Source organism: Cyanistes caeruleus, chromosome 6 (assembly GCF_971803275.1).
Source record: "Cyanistes caeruleus chromosome 6, bCyaCae1.hap1.1, whole genome shotgun sequence".
NCBI classification, from domain to species: domain Eukaryota; kingdom Metazoa; phylum Chordata; class Aves; order Passeriformes; family Paridae; genus Cyanistes; species Cyanistes caeruleus.
Window position 1 is genome coordinate 32,880,081 of NC_141706.1, and position 15,903 is coordinate 32,895,983.

Below are 15,903 nucleotides of genomic sequence, written 5' to 3' on the forward strand. Positions count from 1 at the left end.
AAAGAACAAGTCTTCCTGAAAAATGAAGTGCTTTATTTTACTTGCATAGGGTAATTTTTCACTTTTATAAAAAAAGCCAACAAAATGCAGAGACTAAAATAATACATTTTAGACTATCTTCAAGTGAAGACTTAAAAGGAATGTAGAATATCTCAGAAGACATCACAGTTCACTCTTCCAACAGTCAGGTCTTTCTCAGGATGCAAGCTTTCTCTTTTTTGAGAGAATTATGGAAAGGATATGAAGGGAAAAATATAAGGATATGCTCAGTTTAGGTACACTTACTAATTTGTGATCTTTGGGGTTTTTTTTGTTTGTTTAGCATCCTCTAAAATCTTACTGGTATCTTCATATACACTTGGCTAATAAACCTCAACACACAAGCAAACATTGAGTGCTTTGATACACCAACCTGCAACTGCATGACCACATAATTAAATCTGTCATTCCGTCCACATCCTATGAATCTACAGACATGATCTTTTCCTAAGAGAAAAAGAAGCAAATTAGCCAATAATAATGAAATTCTGTGGTTTATTCCTGTAAATACCTAGGAAATTACTGGAAAATATGTAAAATAATAAACAAAGCCCCATACAGTTCAACAGCAATAAAACCAAAGTTAGTTCTACCTGCAATTAAACAGAAGCTTTATCCTATACTACAGCTCTCACTCTTCCATAAGAAAACATGCATGACAACATGCCTATATGTCCACAAATTGGACTGGAAAAGGTTATTTTCTTACAAAGCTAATGGTTTGTAATAGACAATACTCCTAGGCAATATTCCCCTTTTCTATAAGCTGAAGCTGCCATGATGAAAGAAAACAGTCGTATTACTTGTGAGTTATGTTTTATATTAAAAAATGTAGAAAATGTAATTCAAATAATCCAATTTATTAATATCTTCCTTTAGAACACAATCCTTGCTGTTTAGCTACAAAAGATAAATTCAGCTCAGGTATAATGAAACAGAAAAAAAATAAATCAGTTTTGTTTAAGCGGATTTTGTTTAAAGCCTCCTCCTGCCCTAGGAGCAAATTGCAGAGAAGACAGGTCAAAAATAATCTCCTTATTATCTTGCAGTTGTAAATCAAAGCATAATATTGCCCAGGTAAATATAGAAAAAAAGGCAAGCCAAAGGCTAGAATTGGAAACAAAAGTGGACTACAATAGTCCTGATTGATAAATAGATATCTATTATAGATATCTATATCTATATAGATATATATCTATATAGATATAGATATATATCTATATATAAAATAATAGATCTCTTGTCATTTTGGTACCAGTGTGCATTGACTTGGAGAAAAGCTGGGACCCTTTATGCTCCCACTCTGCCTCTCTCTAGGACAGAACAGGGAGCTGTAGGATTAAAGTTCCTCAGGCCATTTACCATCCTTTCTCACACCAATGGAAGCTACAGCCAACGAAAGCTGATGATCTCAAGTGGTTGCTAAATATGTGGAAAAATTTGTCACCTAATATTTCTATCATGAATTTCTTTACACTTAGGATTACAAGAATGCCAGAAACAGGGAACTCCCACCCCCTTCATTACTGTTTTCAAAAGACCATAATGTCTAACTACAGATTTGAGGGGACTTTTTGCTACTGCTGCACTTGTAGCTCCATCAAAACCCTAAAACCTGACCCTACAGCTTCTAAATATTTTCAATTCCCTTGTCAGAAAAGTGGTTGCTGGTTTCTTGCTTCCTCAGGAAGCTACTTGCCACATCCAATTAAAATAGGTAATTAGGCCCTTTTAAAAAGAGAAAATCTTACAGGATTCATAAAAATAATTTATTTTAAAAGAAACCTTTACATTTCTGCAAATACATAAGTGTTAAACTTATCACTGGTTTTCCTCCACTTTTTCCTTCCACCCATTTGTTCAAGTAAGACAGGCAATACTACAGACAGTGTAATTTTATGAACAGAAAGGATTAGTAGCAAATTTATCAAGATGAAATTTGGTATATTCATTGCTGCAGTTTCCATTAATGAAGTCTCATCTCAAATATTTATGATTAATTTTACAGCCACTTGTGGGTATTCTGAAGGAACATCTTCAGCGAAACATATCTTTAGTCAAATTTTATCTGACAAATTCAGTAAATGTTCAAAACTCAGTTTGGTCAGAGAAATCCCATTTTGACTGGAGCACCAACTCAGTTTATGTGGTAAATTCCCTAGAAACTTTTATATAAAACTGAGGAAAGAGGAAGGACAGAAGTAGAGCCTGAATACCTTACTCAAATAGAATGATCCCCCACCACTCCATTAAGGCTATACACACCTACTACAGCAGGAAAACAGTGGTTTTTTTATACCTGTGAGCTACACTGCTGGGCTGCAGGGCAAGAAGATGATGGTAACAGGCTGCAGGGAATAACTCTGCCCTTGAAAAACCTCCTAGGGAGGGTGCTAAGCCTGCGTACCATTCCTCAGGCTGCTGCAGTGTAGCACTACAGCAGCTTTGCAGCCTACACCAGACACAGCCTATCACTAAATTACACTCCAGAGCTGTAAATGAGTGAGGGAGAAGTCTGTAAGGTTGTGTGAGACAGAAACCAACTGAGTGAGTCTCACTCTCACTGAGTGAGATGTGATAAATCTGTCTTCTCCCATCTGACTGTGGGAACAGATGGCCTCACAACATGGTTAAACAAAACAACCATCTGTTGCAGCAGATTTCTTTTTTTTAAAAAAAGCAAAAATAAGGAACTTAAAGAGTTAAACAATATTCTGCAACAATAATTAGGAGACAGAAGGGAGAAAAAAATTAAGATGTAATTGATGACTAAGCTGTAATAAATGGCCGTATCAGTGAGCCTAGTCCTCCTTCATAATTAAGAGAGAAGTCATACAATTACTCACAGATTCCAGCAGGTTTTTCTAGCTCAGAGTCTTAAAAAGAGCTTCTTGAAGTTTTTCATTAGTCACCGTACCATATACAAAGTAATTTCTTTTATAAACTTCATTATACCACACAGTTATTACTCATTTTACCCCCGCAATAATGACCATATTGCTTTAATTCTCAAAGTTTCTGAAAGTAAAGAATGGTAAGAAATAATGCATCCCTGTACTTCTGCCAACAGCTGTTCTTATTTCAGTTTCACAGTTTCTGTGAAATAAGATTCTAATACAGATACATTCAAAAGCATGTTTACAACCCCAAGAATATGCCTAGGCCTAGTATAGACTAGAAGAGCTATTCTGCTCTAGACATAGTACACCTGTTTATTTATACTCTTGTAAAAGCCTGTTTCTTCATGATATTCCACATACTGTGCAATACTTTTTAAAAATCAGATCCACACATTAAGAAAATCCTCACCAAGACAGTAAGGTCACTGTCTGTCATTACAAACAGTGGAAACTTTTCAAATATTTTAAAGAAAAAGGATGTTCATGACAATTCTACTCCTTCCCCTCTATGTCCAATGTAACTAGAACACCCTGCAAGAAGAGAACCTAAGCCCTTTGAGAAAAAGAGTAATTACATAGATATACTCATACATACATATACATACACCAAAAAGGGATAGAGGAACAAGATAAAAGTTGATCTCAGAGAATGTATGATAATAGAAGGCTGTTATAAAAATATCCTCAAAAGAACTGTTTACAATTTCACCTGGTCTCAATCTGCATGAAAAGAAAAAAATTGTCAAAAATAAGACTAATTTTTACATCATAAGAAAAATTTAAGAATAATAATAAAAAATCTTTATGAAGCAGTTATCAAGTTGTTTTCTATTCCCCATTCTCATCCACTCTTCTTGATTTCCCCTATGCTTCAAATTTTTAGCTCTTCCATACTGGAAACTTGTGAAGGCAAAGAAATTAATGCAAATGGCACCTAGGAACAGAAATTTTCTGCAAAACATAAAATGGTCTCTACCATAATCTTATTTAATAAAAAACCTTCCAAGTATGGATAAATGAAGGTGCATGTAAACCTAAAGTACTGCATCTGTGCAAATTATAAATCATAATATATGCAAAGGTTCATTTGACCCATCTCTTCACTGAGTTTGCTTTACTGATCACCTACAATATTCCCCATCTAAAACCAGAGCAGTAAGAGTGTTAAGTGTAAACTTCCACAACAATGACCAGAGGTCACCTCTAGTGTTACTATCACCAACAACTTTTTTTCTTCTTTTTTCCTTTGTTTTTTTGCTGGTGCAAGAGAGCAGCAAGACATAAAATGTAAGGAAAAATATATGTCTGGTTTCTTTTATATAAAAACTTCTATTTATTATTTGCTCAGAGAAATAATACTTAGAAAATAAATATCAGAAATATTTATTTGGAGTACATATTTTGTGGATTATTTATCTCAGTGGATCTGTTGTTCAGATGTTTCATTGTTCTGTTCTTTTTAACTAGATGTTTCCCATGATTCAATAGAACCAAAGATTGTTCTGCAGGAAGACTTGGGCTGTTTGGAATTATAGTTTTCTAACTATTCTTCTGAGAGTATAACTTCTGTAAGGCCCTTATGGTAATTTTTCACACATAAATATTTTATTATTTCATCATTTTTTTTCCACAAATATTTCAAAAGACAAAAAAAGTTTTGGCTACGAAAAAGTCCCTTTTCTAATATCTTAACTGAAACCGCACTATACTGAAATTTACAGTAGAAAGTTAAAATGCACCCCAGTTACACAGTCCTATATAAGGTCATATAGAACCTTATAATATATATGAAATAATATATTATTTCATAAATATATTGACATTGTAGTGCTACCAAATTCCAGTGTTTTCTTTCATATCTTTTAATATCCTTATCATTTAATTGTCTCATGTATACCATCTTAAATACTCTGGGTTTTGTAAAAATAGAATCAAGCTCATGTGTGCAGAAAAAAACCACAAACTCTTGGAAAAATTAATTCTGACTGCTTAAAAACTGCAGGAATTACAGAGTATTTTGTTCTGCAAAACTCAGCGTCTTTAGGAGAATTTCTTTCAAGAACCCTGACAAATGTTTTCAAAACTTGCAATTGGCAGTACTGAAATTTACTATTCATCTCTGGACTAGAAACTTTAAAATTCAAAGAAAATCTCTTTGCTCAGCTATATAATACTAGATGTTTCAGTGAAATCCTTGAAAGAGACCAAAAGCATCAGAACAGTTTGTTAACAACATAACATGTGACATGCTTGCCCTCTTAAATCTATAGAGGCTGTCAATTCCTGCTATAGTGTGACCTTTACAGCACATTAGGCAGCACCATACGTCATGTAGACTTTGTTTTATTCAAAGTAAGAGTTTGGAAAAATTGGGCTGCAGACAGGAGGGCATGTATTATTCAAAATCTTCCAGATTAGAAATAATATTTTTTATAGAAAAAGTCATTTTAAACTTTCTTCCTGTAATCTTGTGTTGTAAAAAGCAATGAAGAGAAGCCATTGCATATTTCTCTGTAGTGATATCTTCATTAAAGTATCTAAAGGTACAGAAAGTGTTACTATTCAAATTCTGATTCAAGGAATTGAACCCTGAAAGTGTTTCAGGATTTTACATGCCAGTAGTTTTCTCATATAAGTTATAGTTCTTTAAAGCTGGGGTTTTTGCTTGTGGGGATTTTTTAAAATATGTTTCCTATTTCAATATTAGAATTCTCAGCAATATCTGCAAAGCCAAAAGAACAAATATTCTTATCGCATATGCTATGTGAAGGACTCTCAAATATTCAGTGCTACATAGTACAGAAAAAAAAATAATCTTAGAAAAAAAAACAAGAATAGCAACAAAGCCTAGAGCAAAAAACAAAGAGAAAATAGGTATACAGACTGAAGTAAATCTGAACCGAGATTTTTGCAGCAATTTTGTTGTTCTTTTTATTTTCACTTCATCCCATTTCAAACAAAAGCTTCACTGTAGCAAAACTTTCAGAATCTCAAAGAGCTTCTATTCCACTTTTAATAAGCATTTATCAAGAACTTACAGAATATAGGAAAAATTTAACCAAAATATTATTATAATTACAATGATCTTTTTAAAGAAGATACACTGACATTCAATTTCTCACATATCCAAGGTACAGCCTACCTTGCAGCTTCTTCAACACAGCTACTTCCATTTTCAGCACTTGCTTGGGCTGCTGAGCTGATTCGACCTTCAGTGCAACGTTTTCCCGAGTAAGCAAGTCCAGTGCATCGTAAATTTCCCCAAATCCTCCACCACCTATTTTCCTCAACTATATTGGGGAAAAAGAAAGAACAAAAACGTATTTTAAAGAGGGGAGAAGAAAGTAAACAAAACAGCAATACTTCTTCATTCTGCCTATTATACTGCAAACGCTGTTGTATTACAAATAAGATTTTAAAACAACAATTATACCCTTGAGTACATAACAGAGTTACTGAATAATTGACCAAGTTATGGCTAACCACAGTTTGGAAGAGAACACACCTGATCCCCTTCTGCACTATTGTATATAGCATAATAGAAAAGTGCAGTAGTATTCCCAGCATGAATCTGGGCAAAGTCAGCATGCTGTATAAAGTATTTCCTCAAATAGTCACACACAGCACAGAGATCTTCAAATACAAATGCACAGTGACATTTTTAAAATATGCCACCTTTTTCTCCTCTCAGAAATACGCACACTGAATAATAAAGGTATAAAGTTATACAAGTTTTTGGACTTCCTGAAAAGAGACAGTATTTTCTATTATATGGAGTGACTTACAAACAGCAGCTAAATCATAAATTATAAGAAATAGTTAAGACGATCTTCGAATATACATCTCAAATGTTACATTCTCTTACAATTCACCAGTATCATTCTTATTAACAGACAGACTCAAGAAACTTGCAGCACAGAAAGTTTCATCTGTGCAAGGAAGAGGTAAAAAGAATGCTCATGGCATGCTAATTAGTCTGCACTACATTCAGAGCAAATATGAATAGATGTTTTTTCACTCTGCTTTAAGTGGCCACAGGGAAAAAACACTTCTTTGGTTTTCAATATCAAAAACGTCAATGTTGTTTTACAAAATGTCTCCCCTGGCTAAGATTCTAAAGCCGATAAAAGAGAAAAGGAGACAAAAAGAACTTACCCTAAGACTGACATGGTTTTCTAAATGTCATCTGAAAACATGCAGTTGTTAACATTATATGACTCCACTGTCTAAAATCTCCTCTAAACAGTCCAGGGTTCTAGAGAGCAGCAATATGCTGACCGATCTTCAGATTCTGAAAAGTAATCTAATGTCTCCTAATCCAGACCATCAGACATTGGACTAAACAGGAAAGACTGCCTTTGAAAGCATTGTTTCTCTGCATGTACGCTTAAAAGACATTTAAAACAAACAAAACCACCGCCACAGTAATAAAATAAACAGATCAATTTATATCCTTAGGTTAAGTACACCAGAATCATTAACATACACCCAATAATTACATCACTCAGTAGTTCCAGGCACAAATTATTCTCTTTTTAATTGTGGAAAAAAATACTTTTTGCATCCTTTGTCACCAAGTCACACACATTCAACAATGAGGCCATATTTTCCTTGGGTTTTTTTGCTGCCAAAATCCCTATAGAAGCTTTTCCTGTTGCTTTTCACATCCTTCACCAGTCACAACTGCCAGCTTAGCTTGGGCATTACCATATATTCCATATATCAGAGGCAACATCTCCATGCTAATCTTGGGCAGCCCATCCCTATTTCACCTTCTGCTCACTTGCATTTTGCTTTCCAGTTAACACAGGTGCTGACCACTCAACCATACTGGCCTCCTGCCACATCTGCTCAACATCTTTTACCTTGATGAGGACTGCATTCCCCTTGTTTATATCTGCATTTCCCATTTTGTTCATTAGTTTTAGCCTTCTCCTTTTGCATTGAGCATCTCACAAGTCAAACTCTTTCTCTCCATTCTCTCTTCGACTTCTCTCTTTGTATGCTTCCAGGCTAAAGCATACAATTTCCAACAAATTTTATCTTGCTACCTTTGCTTACACTACATATTGAATGGCATTCTTAAATATACCTAAAACCAATTATCATTACAATCAAGTCTCTCCAAGTTGGGATTGTAATAAATGTCTCAAAGAAAAAAGAGGCATAAGGAAAGGCATCAACAAAGGATAAAAGCAACTGGTAACAGACACCACTAGAGAAGGGTATTGTCACTGGAGTAAAAAATATTTTATGTTGTCTTTTTTATGTTTACTTTTCAAAACAGAATCACCCTAAATTATGTCTAGGTTAAAACGAAATTTAATTGAACATGTTTTTTTTCAACATTCATGTCCAAAAATTTTAGATATGGTTTTCACAACTGCAGAGAACAAGGTCTTCAACAGCAAAAAAATCCAAAAACTGCCTTTCAGTTTCTTCCACTGGGAGACAGTCCTATGAAAATCTGAATTTAGGAAGTCTATCACCTTAAATGCCATCAAGAAATCCTTAATGTTTGCTACAGAAGGCAAGAAATTGAAGAGTTACCCACGGGAAATACTTGGCACTCATCTACCTGTAATACTTGATCTGGAAAACATATAACTGAAAATATATAATTACATGAAACAAACTTCAGCCTATTTTCAAAATTTTCCAGAAGACACTTATGTCATCAGCAGTCTTCATTATATAGGAAAGAAAATAAACCTGAAGAGAACACAGCTACTGTTGCACACATCAGACAACTAAGTAGTTTTGTGGACAGTGATATATTAGTATCTTATTACCTATTGTATTTTGTATATTTTTTGTATATAAAATGGTATTTTATACTATTTGATCTGATTCAAGACTATGCTTTCTGTATGCACTGCTGTATTGAGATAAAACATAAAATGTATTTTGCAAATATTTATACTCCAGAGATAGATATTTAGGTTCTATCTACCTAAAAGGAAATACAAAAATTTCCTACGCAAAGTTAGTATCAGCTTCCTGCATATTTAAATGAAAGATAGGGCACAAGACAGGTGAAATTATTCTCTCTTATGAATTTAAATTAATGATGAATTTGTATCTTCTATATTCAGTCTTACAGTTCAAAAAATCTCGGAATAGGGGAGTAATATAAAGCAATCAATTCAGAATCCTTTCACAGCCTACTACACACGCACAGATACTCTAAATGCTCTGTTGTGAACTGGCCTTTTTTTCTCTTCTTTTATTTTTTTAATTCTATGTAAAAAAACCCCAATGTAATCAGAGGAATGGAGAAGGAACTGTGAGAACTCAGCCTGCTTCTCCCAGCAAAAATAGCTTCAAATGGATACTATTTCCCTCAAGATGCAAATCAAGGATAGGAACAGCAAAAGGGAACAGAGCTATTTATGGTAAAGCCAATGCTGGCACACAATCAAAAGAATACAAATCAGCTGAGAATAAATCTATGCCATAAAATCCAACAAACAAAAGGAAAAGCAGCAAGGTCCTGAAAGATCTTTCTATAAGAAGTAACATATCTCACAAACTTACTAATTTCAGGGGAGGGCCTCTGACTGATCTCCAAAACGCACTGACATAATCACTGGCTTATTGGGTTCAATATACCAACAGTACTCTTCCAGTTGTGCTTGGATCAGGCACTACATTGGGATTTAAGAACTCTCCTAGGTCCTTATCAGGAAAGAAAAAAATTACCCACTTTGAATCCTCATAACTTCTCTTTAAAGAAGTGTAAGAGAAACAAGTAGTTTTAAAGCTCGTTCACAATTTAATGTAAGTATTAAGCAAAATATATCTCACAAGAATTTTCAAATTAATTTCAAAGCACAAACCACTTCTTTCTAAAAACGTATCTCAAGGAAGATACAGATTTGCAGGAAGACATACTCACCACCTTCCATCTTTCTTTGACCAATATTCCCACACTGAGGATGTCAGGCTGATCCCCTCCTCCGCTCATTGCAACCTCCTGAGGTGATGGAGCTGCTATGCAAAGTCTGCGTCAGTAGAAACCATCCAGATCCCAGGAATGGCTTCCATTTAACCAGTCACTGCAAAATCAGAGCAGAACATGGGATCTCAGTGATTAACAGAATAAAAATAAAGCAGATTAACAGAATAAAAAGCAAAAGTTGTGTTCCTCACCCAGCACCTAAACTAGCTTTTGCATCCCACAGTGACTAACATTGAAATTGTAGTCAAACAGTTTCCAGTCCAGAAAAAAATTCAAGAATATCCCTCCTTAATTTTTTAACTTGCTCTCTCTCAAATCTACAATACCAATCTCAATACAGAACCAATTAATTTAAAAGAGGTATATTCCACATGCAGTTTCAAATAGCTGCAAGGCATAATTACATTTAAACTTAATTTTAATAATACCTTTTAAAATTTAATTATTAACTTATTAAATAATTGTTTAATTAATTAATAATAATATATAATAACATTAAAATAATATTAACCCAAAATTATAATGTTAAAAACAGATACTTAAATTTCAGTTTCACTGCATATAGACTACTTCACAATTTACAATGTCTCTCACATAGCTAGGATTATTTCTGATTAAATACATCTAAAGTACAATTATGTCAGGCTATAAACAGCTGTCTTTGGCAAGGAAGAAACCCTGTATTTGGTTATTTTGACAATTTATTTTTTTTTTTAATTTTCTGGTTTTAGCAATCATTACTGAATTGGATTATAGATAGTATTATAAAAAAATTGTACTTTGGAGATTAATATATCCATAATGGCTCCCATCAGCAACTACTACAACGAATTAAAAGCTTATTTCAATTCTTTGAGCTTTTCTAGAACTGCGTTTCTTGTTACACTAGTGTAATTATAGAAATGTAACTCTTTGTATGAGCACTCTTATACAAAGACAATACTCTACAAAAAGTATATTTGCTTTAGGTTATTTCTATGGCTGTCAAAATAGCATAACAGCAAGTGAACAATGATTTTCTCCCTGAATCAACACACAAATGATACGCAAAATTGGTAAAACCATTCTGATTTGAATCAGCAGTATGGGCTTCCATGTGGCTAAATCTTACTCCTGGGACTAAACTATGCTTTTTTAATAAATACTCTGCTGCTTAAATCTGGCTTTTTAAGACAAGCATTTGTTTGACATGACAGTAATTGTGGTTTTTTTTCATGTTCTTTCATATTTCTTTTTAATATTATATTTATGCCTTTTTGCTTCAGTTGGACATTATGACAGCTGAACTAACTCCAGACAAAACAGACCCCTCTGGAGAAATATTAATCTGAATTAGCTGAGGATCTAAATTTACACCCAATGAGAGTGGATTACATGCCTGTAAAGGAGTGTTCATTCAGAAAACACAGCCTAAATTGGTTTAATTAAAACAATGAAGGGAAACCAAATAAAGATTGTGTATTCTGAGTAACAGCATCCATCCTGCAATTTAATCAGGTTGAACTAAAGCAATTCAGATTCCACCGGTGATCGTAAACTCTCTCCTGCAGATAAGGTCAACATTCTAAAAAGAACTAGAGCAATATGAACATTACTAACCACTGACCACACTTACTGTTCTTTCCAGCAGAATTATCATAACACAGTCAGGAACAAAGATGAAACAAAATCCCACTAATGAAGGGGAAAAGATCTATTTCCAAAATTACATGCTTAAACCACATACAGTAGCTTTTCCCCTAAATTAAATGTTTGCTTCTCTTTCTACCACCCGCCAGTTACATTGAAGCATGGGTTGGTCTTCACAAATAAACTGTTCACTTCTATACTGGAACTTCAAGAGGGTTTATTTTTTCCTAGTATTTGTTTTAACAAGTAATGGTGAAACTATTCATCTCACCAGAGCAAAATCTAAAACTGCAAGTAAGATTTTTACTGAAACTATCAAACATGAGCAAAATTCATCACCTGTAGGAAAAGTAGATGCTTTATTAAATCAAAGACATGACAGTTCACAGTTTTTTGTTAATAGTGCTATCAGCCTTGACTGGATTCCCAATTCGATACTTAACTTTTTTTTTTTTAGTACATTTAAATATAGAGTTTTTAGTCACAACTATGACAAGTATTTCTGAGATCTATTCATTTGTGGATTCTTGAGCAGACTAACAGAGAATCAGTAACTGGCCCAGAATGCAAAGATCCAACACATACATTCACAGAACCACCCTGTATTTTAAGAATTGCCATAGAAGTACTCTATTAATGTATGTAATATCTGCACAGCCAGGGTAACAAAATCTTCATTTGTACACAATTCCTCAATCCTTTTCTAGTACACTCATTCCTTTTTAAATCTCTCATCATCCTAGATCATTACAAAGAATAAATATCTATATCATCAAAAACAGGTATTCAAATCAACAAAAAAACAGAAGCCATTGAACTGTCATGCATGGGAGGCAAAAGCTCTCTCCTGAGCCCCTGAAGACAAAGTGTTAAGCTCCTCCTGAAGCTTAATAATCAACTGCAAGCATTACAAACATGTTGAAGTAAAACTGAAGAACCCTGTTTTTTTCAAGACTTCAAATAAAGCAAAAGAAGGATTCTGTGAAAAATTCCAAAGCCAGAAGACTTGAAATTGGTCTGAACCCTTACCTGATGAGGCCACATCATAACTTCTACCCTTTTCAGTGAATTAGCACACCCTAATATGTAAGACTCCAAATGTTCTTCACTGTTAACACGTTCCAGTACGTTTCCTCCCTCACAATAAGCATAACTTGTTTTGTTTCAAGATTTAATATGTTTAATTTTAACTTTTTACCATACAACTTAGTTACAGTTTTGGTAACCAAATTCCATTTCCAGTAATTTCGCTTCATTTAAACATCTAAACATTTTTTTTTTTAACTTCCTGTGAGTTAATACATTTAGCTTTAAGCCTTCATAACCATGGGTCTTCTACATGGTCCTCCTTCAAAACCCCTCTCCTTGCTCCACATTCTTCTTGTGGAATGGACAGCAACATTGAGTTAGACATCCACACTGAATTAGATGCTATCATACCAATTCCTAATATGGAGAAAAGAGATTTTCTTATTATTTCTTTGTGATAGAAGTCTTATTTCCCTAATTTAAGCCTGAAAATACTTCATGCTTTTGCTAAACCACAACTTTATCAGATGCTTACACACCTCCATCCTTACACTAAGGCACTGCCACAAGAATATGTTTTTTAAAGACTTTATTCACAATCTAGGTTTTTAAAGACCTTATTCACAATCTAGGCAGAGTTTCACTGTTCTGATGTATTCTCTAATGGTCTTAACACTGTATAATCTGCAGATCTGTAAATTATTGATGTACTGCAGTGGATAAATATCTTTCTGTTCCTTATCTAATAACAGATAATGTGTATTCTAGTAGGCGCAATTTAGGCTACAATCACTTTTCCCAAATTTATATGGGAGAAAAGGACAATATTAGAGATGACTGTATTTAAAGGACTTTTGGACACATATAAATATGCATTCTTTGGAGGTGGTTCTCAGATCAAGATTGAAACTGAAATTTCTCTGAATTTGGAAGGATTTGAATTCAGACTGTTTGGACCATTCCAAATTTTACAGATGATTTAAAGATTCATGAAAGTACAAACAGTTGCATTTGTATTATTGAAATACATTGTTTTCAGCACAGCTCTTTAACAAGCTACAATGCTGTTAAACAATTTAAGAAAGCTCCAGCATGTTCTGCATTTTATTGAAGCAGATGAATAATTAATGACACACAGTTAAGGTGCAAGCTTTCCCTTACTCATTCAGCAGATGAAGCCTTTAGCAGTGCAGTTTTTTAGGTGGCAATAAGGCTATTTTCAGTACAACAAACACATCTTTATAATTCTCCTAAAAAAGTAATAGCCACTCTAATTGCAATATATCTCATAAAATTCTGTATTCATTAACTCATCAGTTTTCTTATCGGATCAGTTTATCACTTCAGAGGAACTTTTCAAGATAACACAACTCCAATTAAAGACAATTAGCCCTCTGTCAAATTTATTTCCAGATGGCAGGTCATGGAGTAACTGGGACAATGCAATGAGGATAGACTGTTCCATAATATAAGCCTTTGCTGGGAACCAATTACCGTATAAAACAAGAACACAGGTAAAGAAGCATTAGAGCTGATATACAGAATACCATATACCATTATTTAAAACCCTTCTATCCACCATAACTGATTTTAATGACACATCAGCCATGCAAAAGATTAATTTACCCCATCCAAGTACACTAAGAGATTATATGGTATTAGAAAACAACAGTGCAAAATTTTCAGAAAAAAAGAAAATCCTTTAATGCCATTTGTGTGCATGTATAGTCCCTTAGAGATAGGCTAAACTGAAGCCAACCTCTGCTTACCAGCCTTTATAGATGTTTAAATTCAGACCTAAGGTTGATAAAGTAGTATGGACAATTTTGGCTGAATGGATGTAGTGTAAGTTCTAGGACAAAGCAAGGCAGTACAGAAGATTACTTGTGTTCCACAGAAAAGAATACATGCCCTGTTGCCTCCACTGTGGAATAGTATCAACCTTTTATTATTAGGAGATCTCTGAGCATATTAGGAACTCTACCTGCCTGCCTTCAGCTTATTTTAAAAACCAGTAAACTAACTGGAATCTACCTAAGATGGTTTCCATTTCTGCATTTTCTATTTTTAAGCAGAACTTAAGGAACAAAGAACATTTTAGAAGGCCATCATAAAGAGAAAATCAGGGCAAGAAACGTTCAAAGGTCCTAATTTCACCACATTTACTGTGAAGTCCACTGCCTTAGGCTAAGAACATTTTCAAATTGTTTATTCTAGGGATAGGAATTATTTAAATGTCTCTAATTGAACATCCAAACTAGAAAATAATCCTACACTTAAACCTGAATATTTTTGAAATACATCCATTAAAAGCTGGTGTCTCGAAAATCATCATTCACCACATCAATGAGAAAACTGTTTTTAAGACCTTAAATCTCCAGCTGCACTGGTTGTGAAGAAAATCTTTAAAATTTCAACATAGAACCAATGTAATTTTAGGTTTTCCTTATCAAGCACTTGGGTGCCAAAAATACTCATCACCACTTGCAGATTCCAGGTGTGAAAAGCTCCCAACTGTCTTGTGCGCTATTGCCAAAGAGTCTGTATTTCCTTCTGGCAACTTCTGCAGTTGTTATTACAAAGGTGGCGATATTTTCTCAGTTTGAAGACAGAGTTAAAAATATAACATTTAGTTTTAGTTTCAATTTTAATTTTAAAAATATATATATTTCAAGCTACCACACTATTTTCAGTTTACAAGGGAATTCAGTACCAAAATATTATGAAAACCCAAGTAAGGCAAAGTTTATTAAAGGAGTGTATTATCTTTCACTAAACCAATTCATGTAGCAAAACCATACAAGCTTTAGGTACACAAAACCCTCTTCAAGACCTAAATAGAATTTATAACTTGAAAATTAAATAGGACTTCAAAGCATTTGCACTGAAGTAAACTTCAGTGTTTCTTGATCAGACCGAGATAAAGGGTACTCTATATCTTGCCATAGAAAAAGCATCTGTATGCGCATGACAGCGCATTATATGGTTGTGATGCCTATCAGAGAAACAGAATGTAATTTATTACCTACAGAAAAGCAGAAAATTTTGGTCAGGGGTGTTGCTGCTGGATATGAAATAGATCACACGGACACAACTCGAGGTGTGGTAAAAGGAAGAGAAAGTTTATTTTTCCTCCCAGGATTTATAGGTTTCTGACCATGGCCAGGGATTGGATGGTCAGGATAACACTTTCCCACTCCACTGGCCATGAGAGATGTCCATCACAAGATGTGTAACAGAAGGAATGTATACCTATCTCTATGTTTACAGTTACTGTCCTGGGAAAGTCTTAGAAAACCATGTCAGCAGGATCAGAAGCTGAGTTTTCAGGGTGACACAGGGGAG

At 34.1% G+C, this 15,903-nt stretch overlaps 1 protein-coding gene across 6 annotated transcripts in view; it reads right to left on the reverse strand.

Annotated features, from left to right (window-relative positions):
• TTBK2 (tau tubulin kinase 2) overlaps positions 1-15,903 on the reverse strand; it is a 75,164-nt gene that overhangs the window by 43,392 nt on the left and 15,869 nt on the right. For all 6 annotated transcript variants that reach the window (XM_086891774.1, XM_086891771.1, XM_086891775.1 and 3 more), the window contains exons 2-4: positions 9,838-9,997; positions 6,082-6,229; positions 413-486 (exon numbers count right to left, since the gene is read on the reverse strand). In XM_086891774.1, coding sequence (XP_086747900.1) covers positions 413-486; positions 6,082-6,229; positions 9,838-9,906 — 291 coding nt within the window. In that variant the 5' untranslated portion in view covers positions 9,907-9,997. The remainder of the gene's footprint in view (positions 1-412; positions 487-6,081; positions 6,230-9,837; positions 9,998-15,903) is intronic.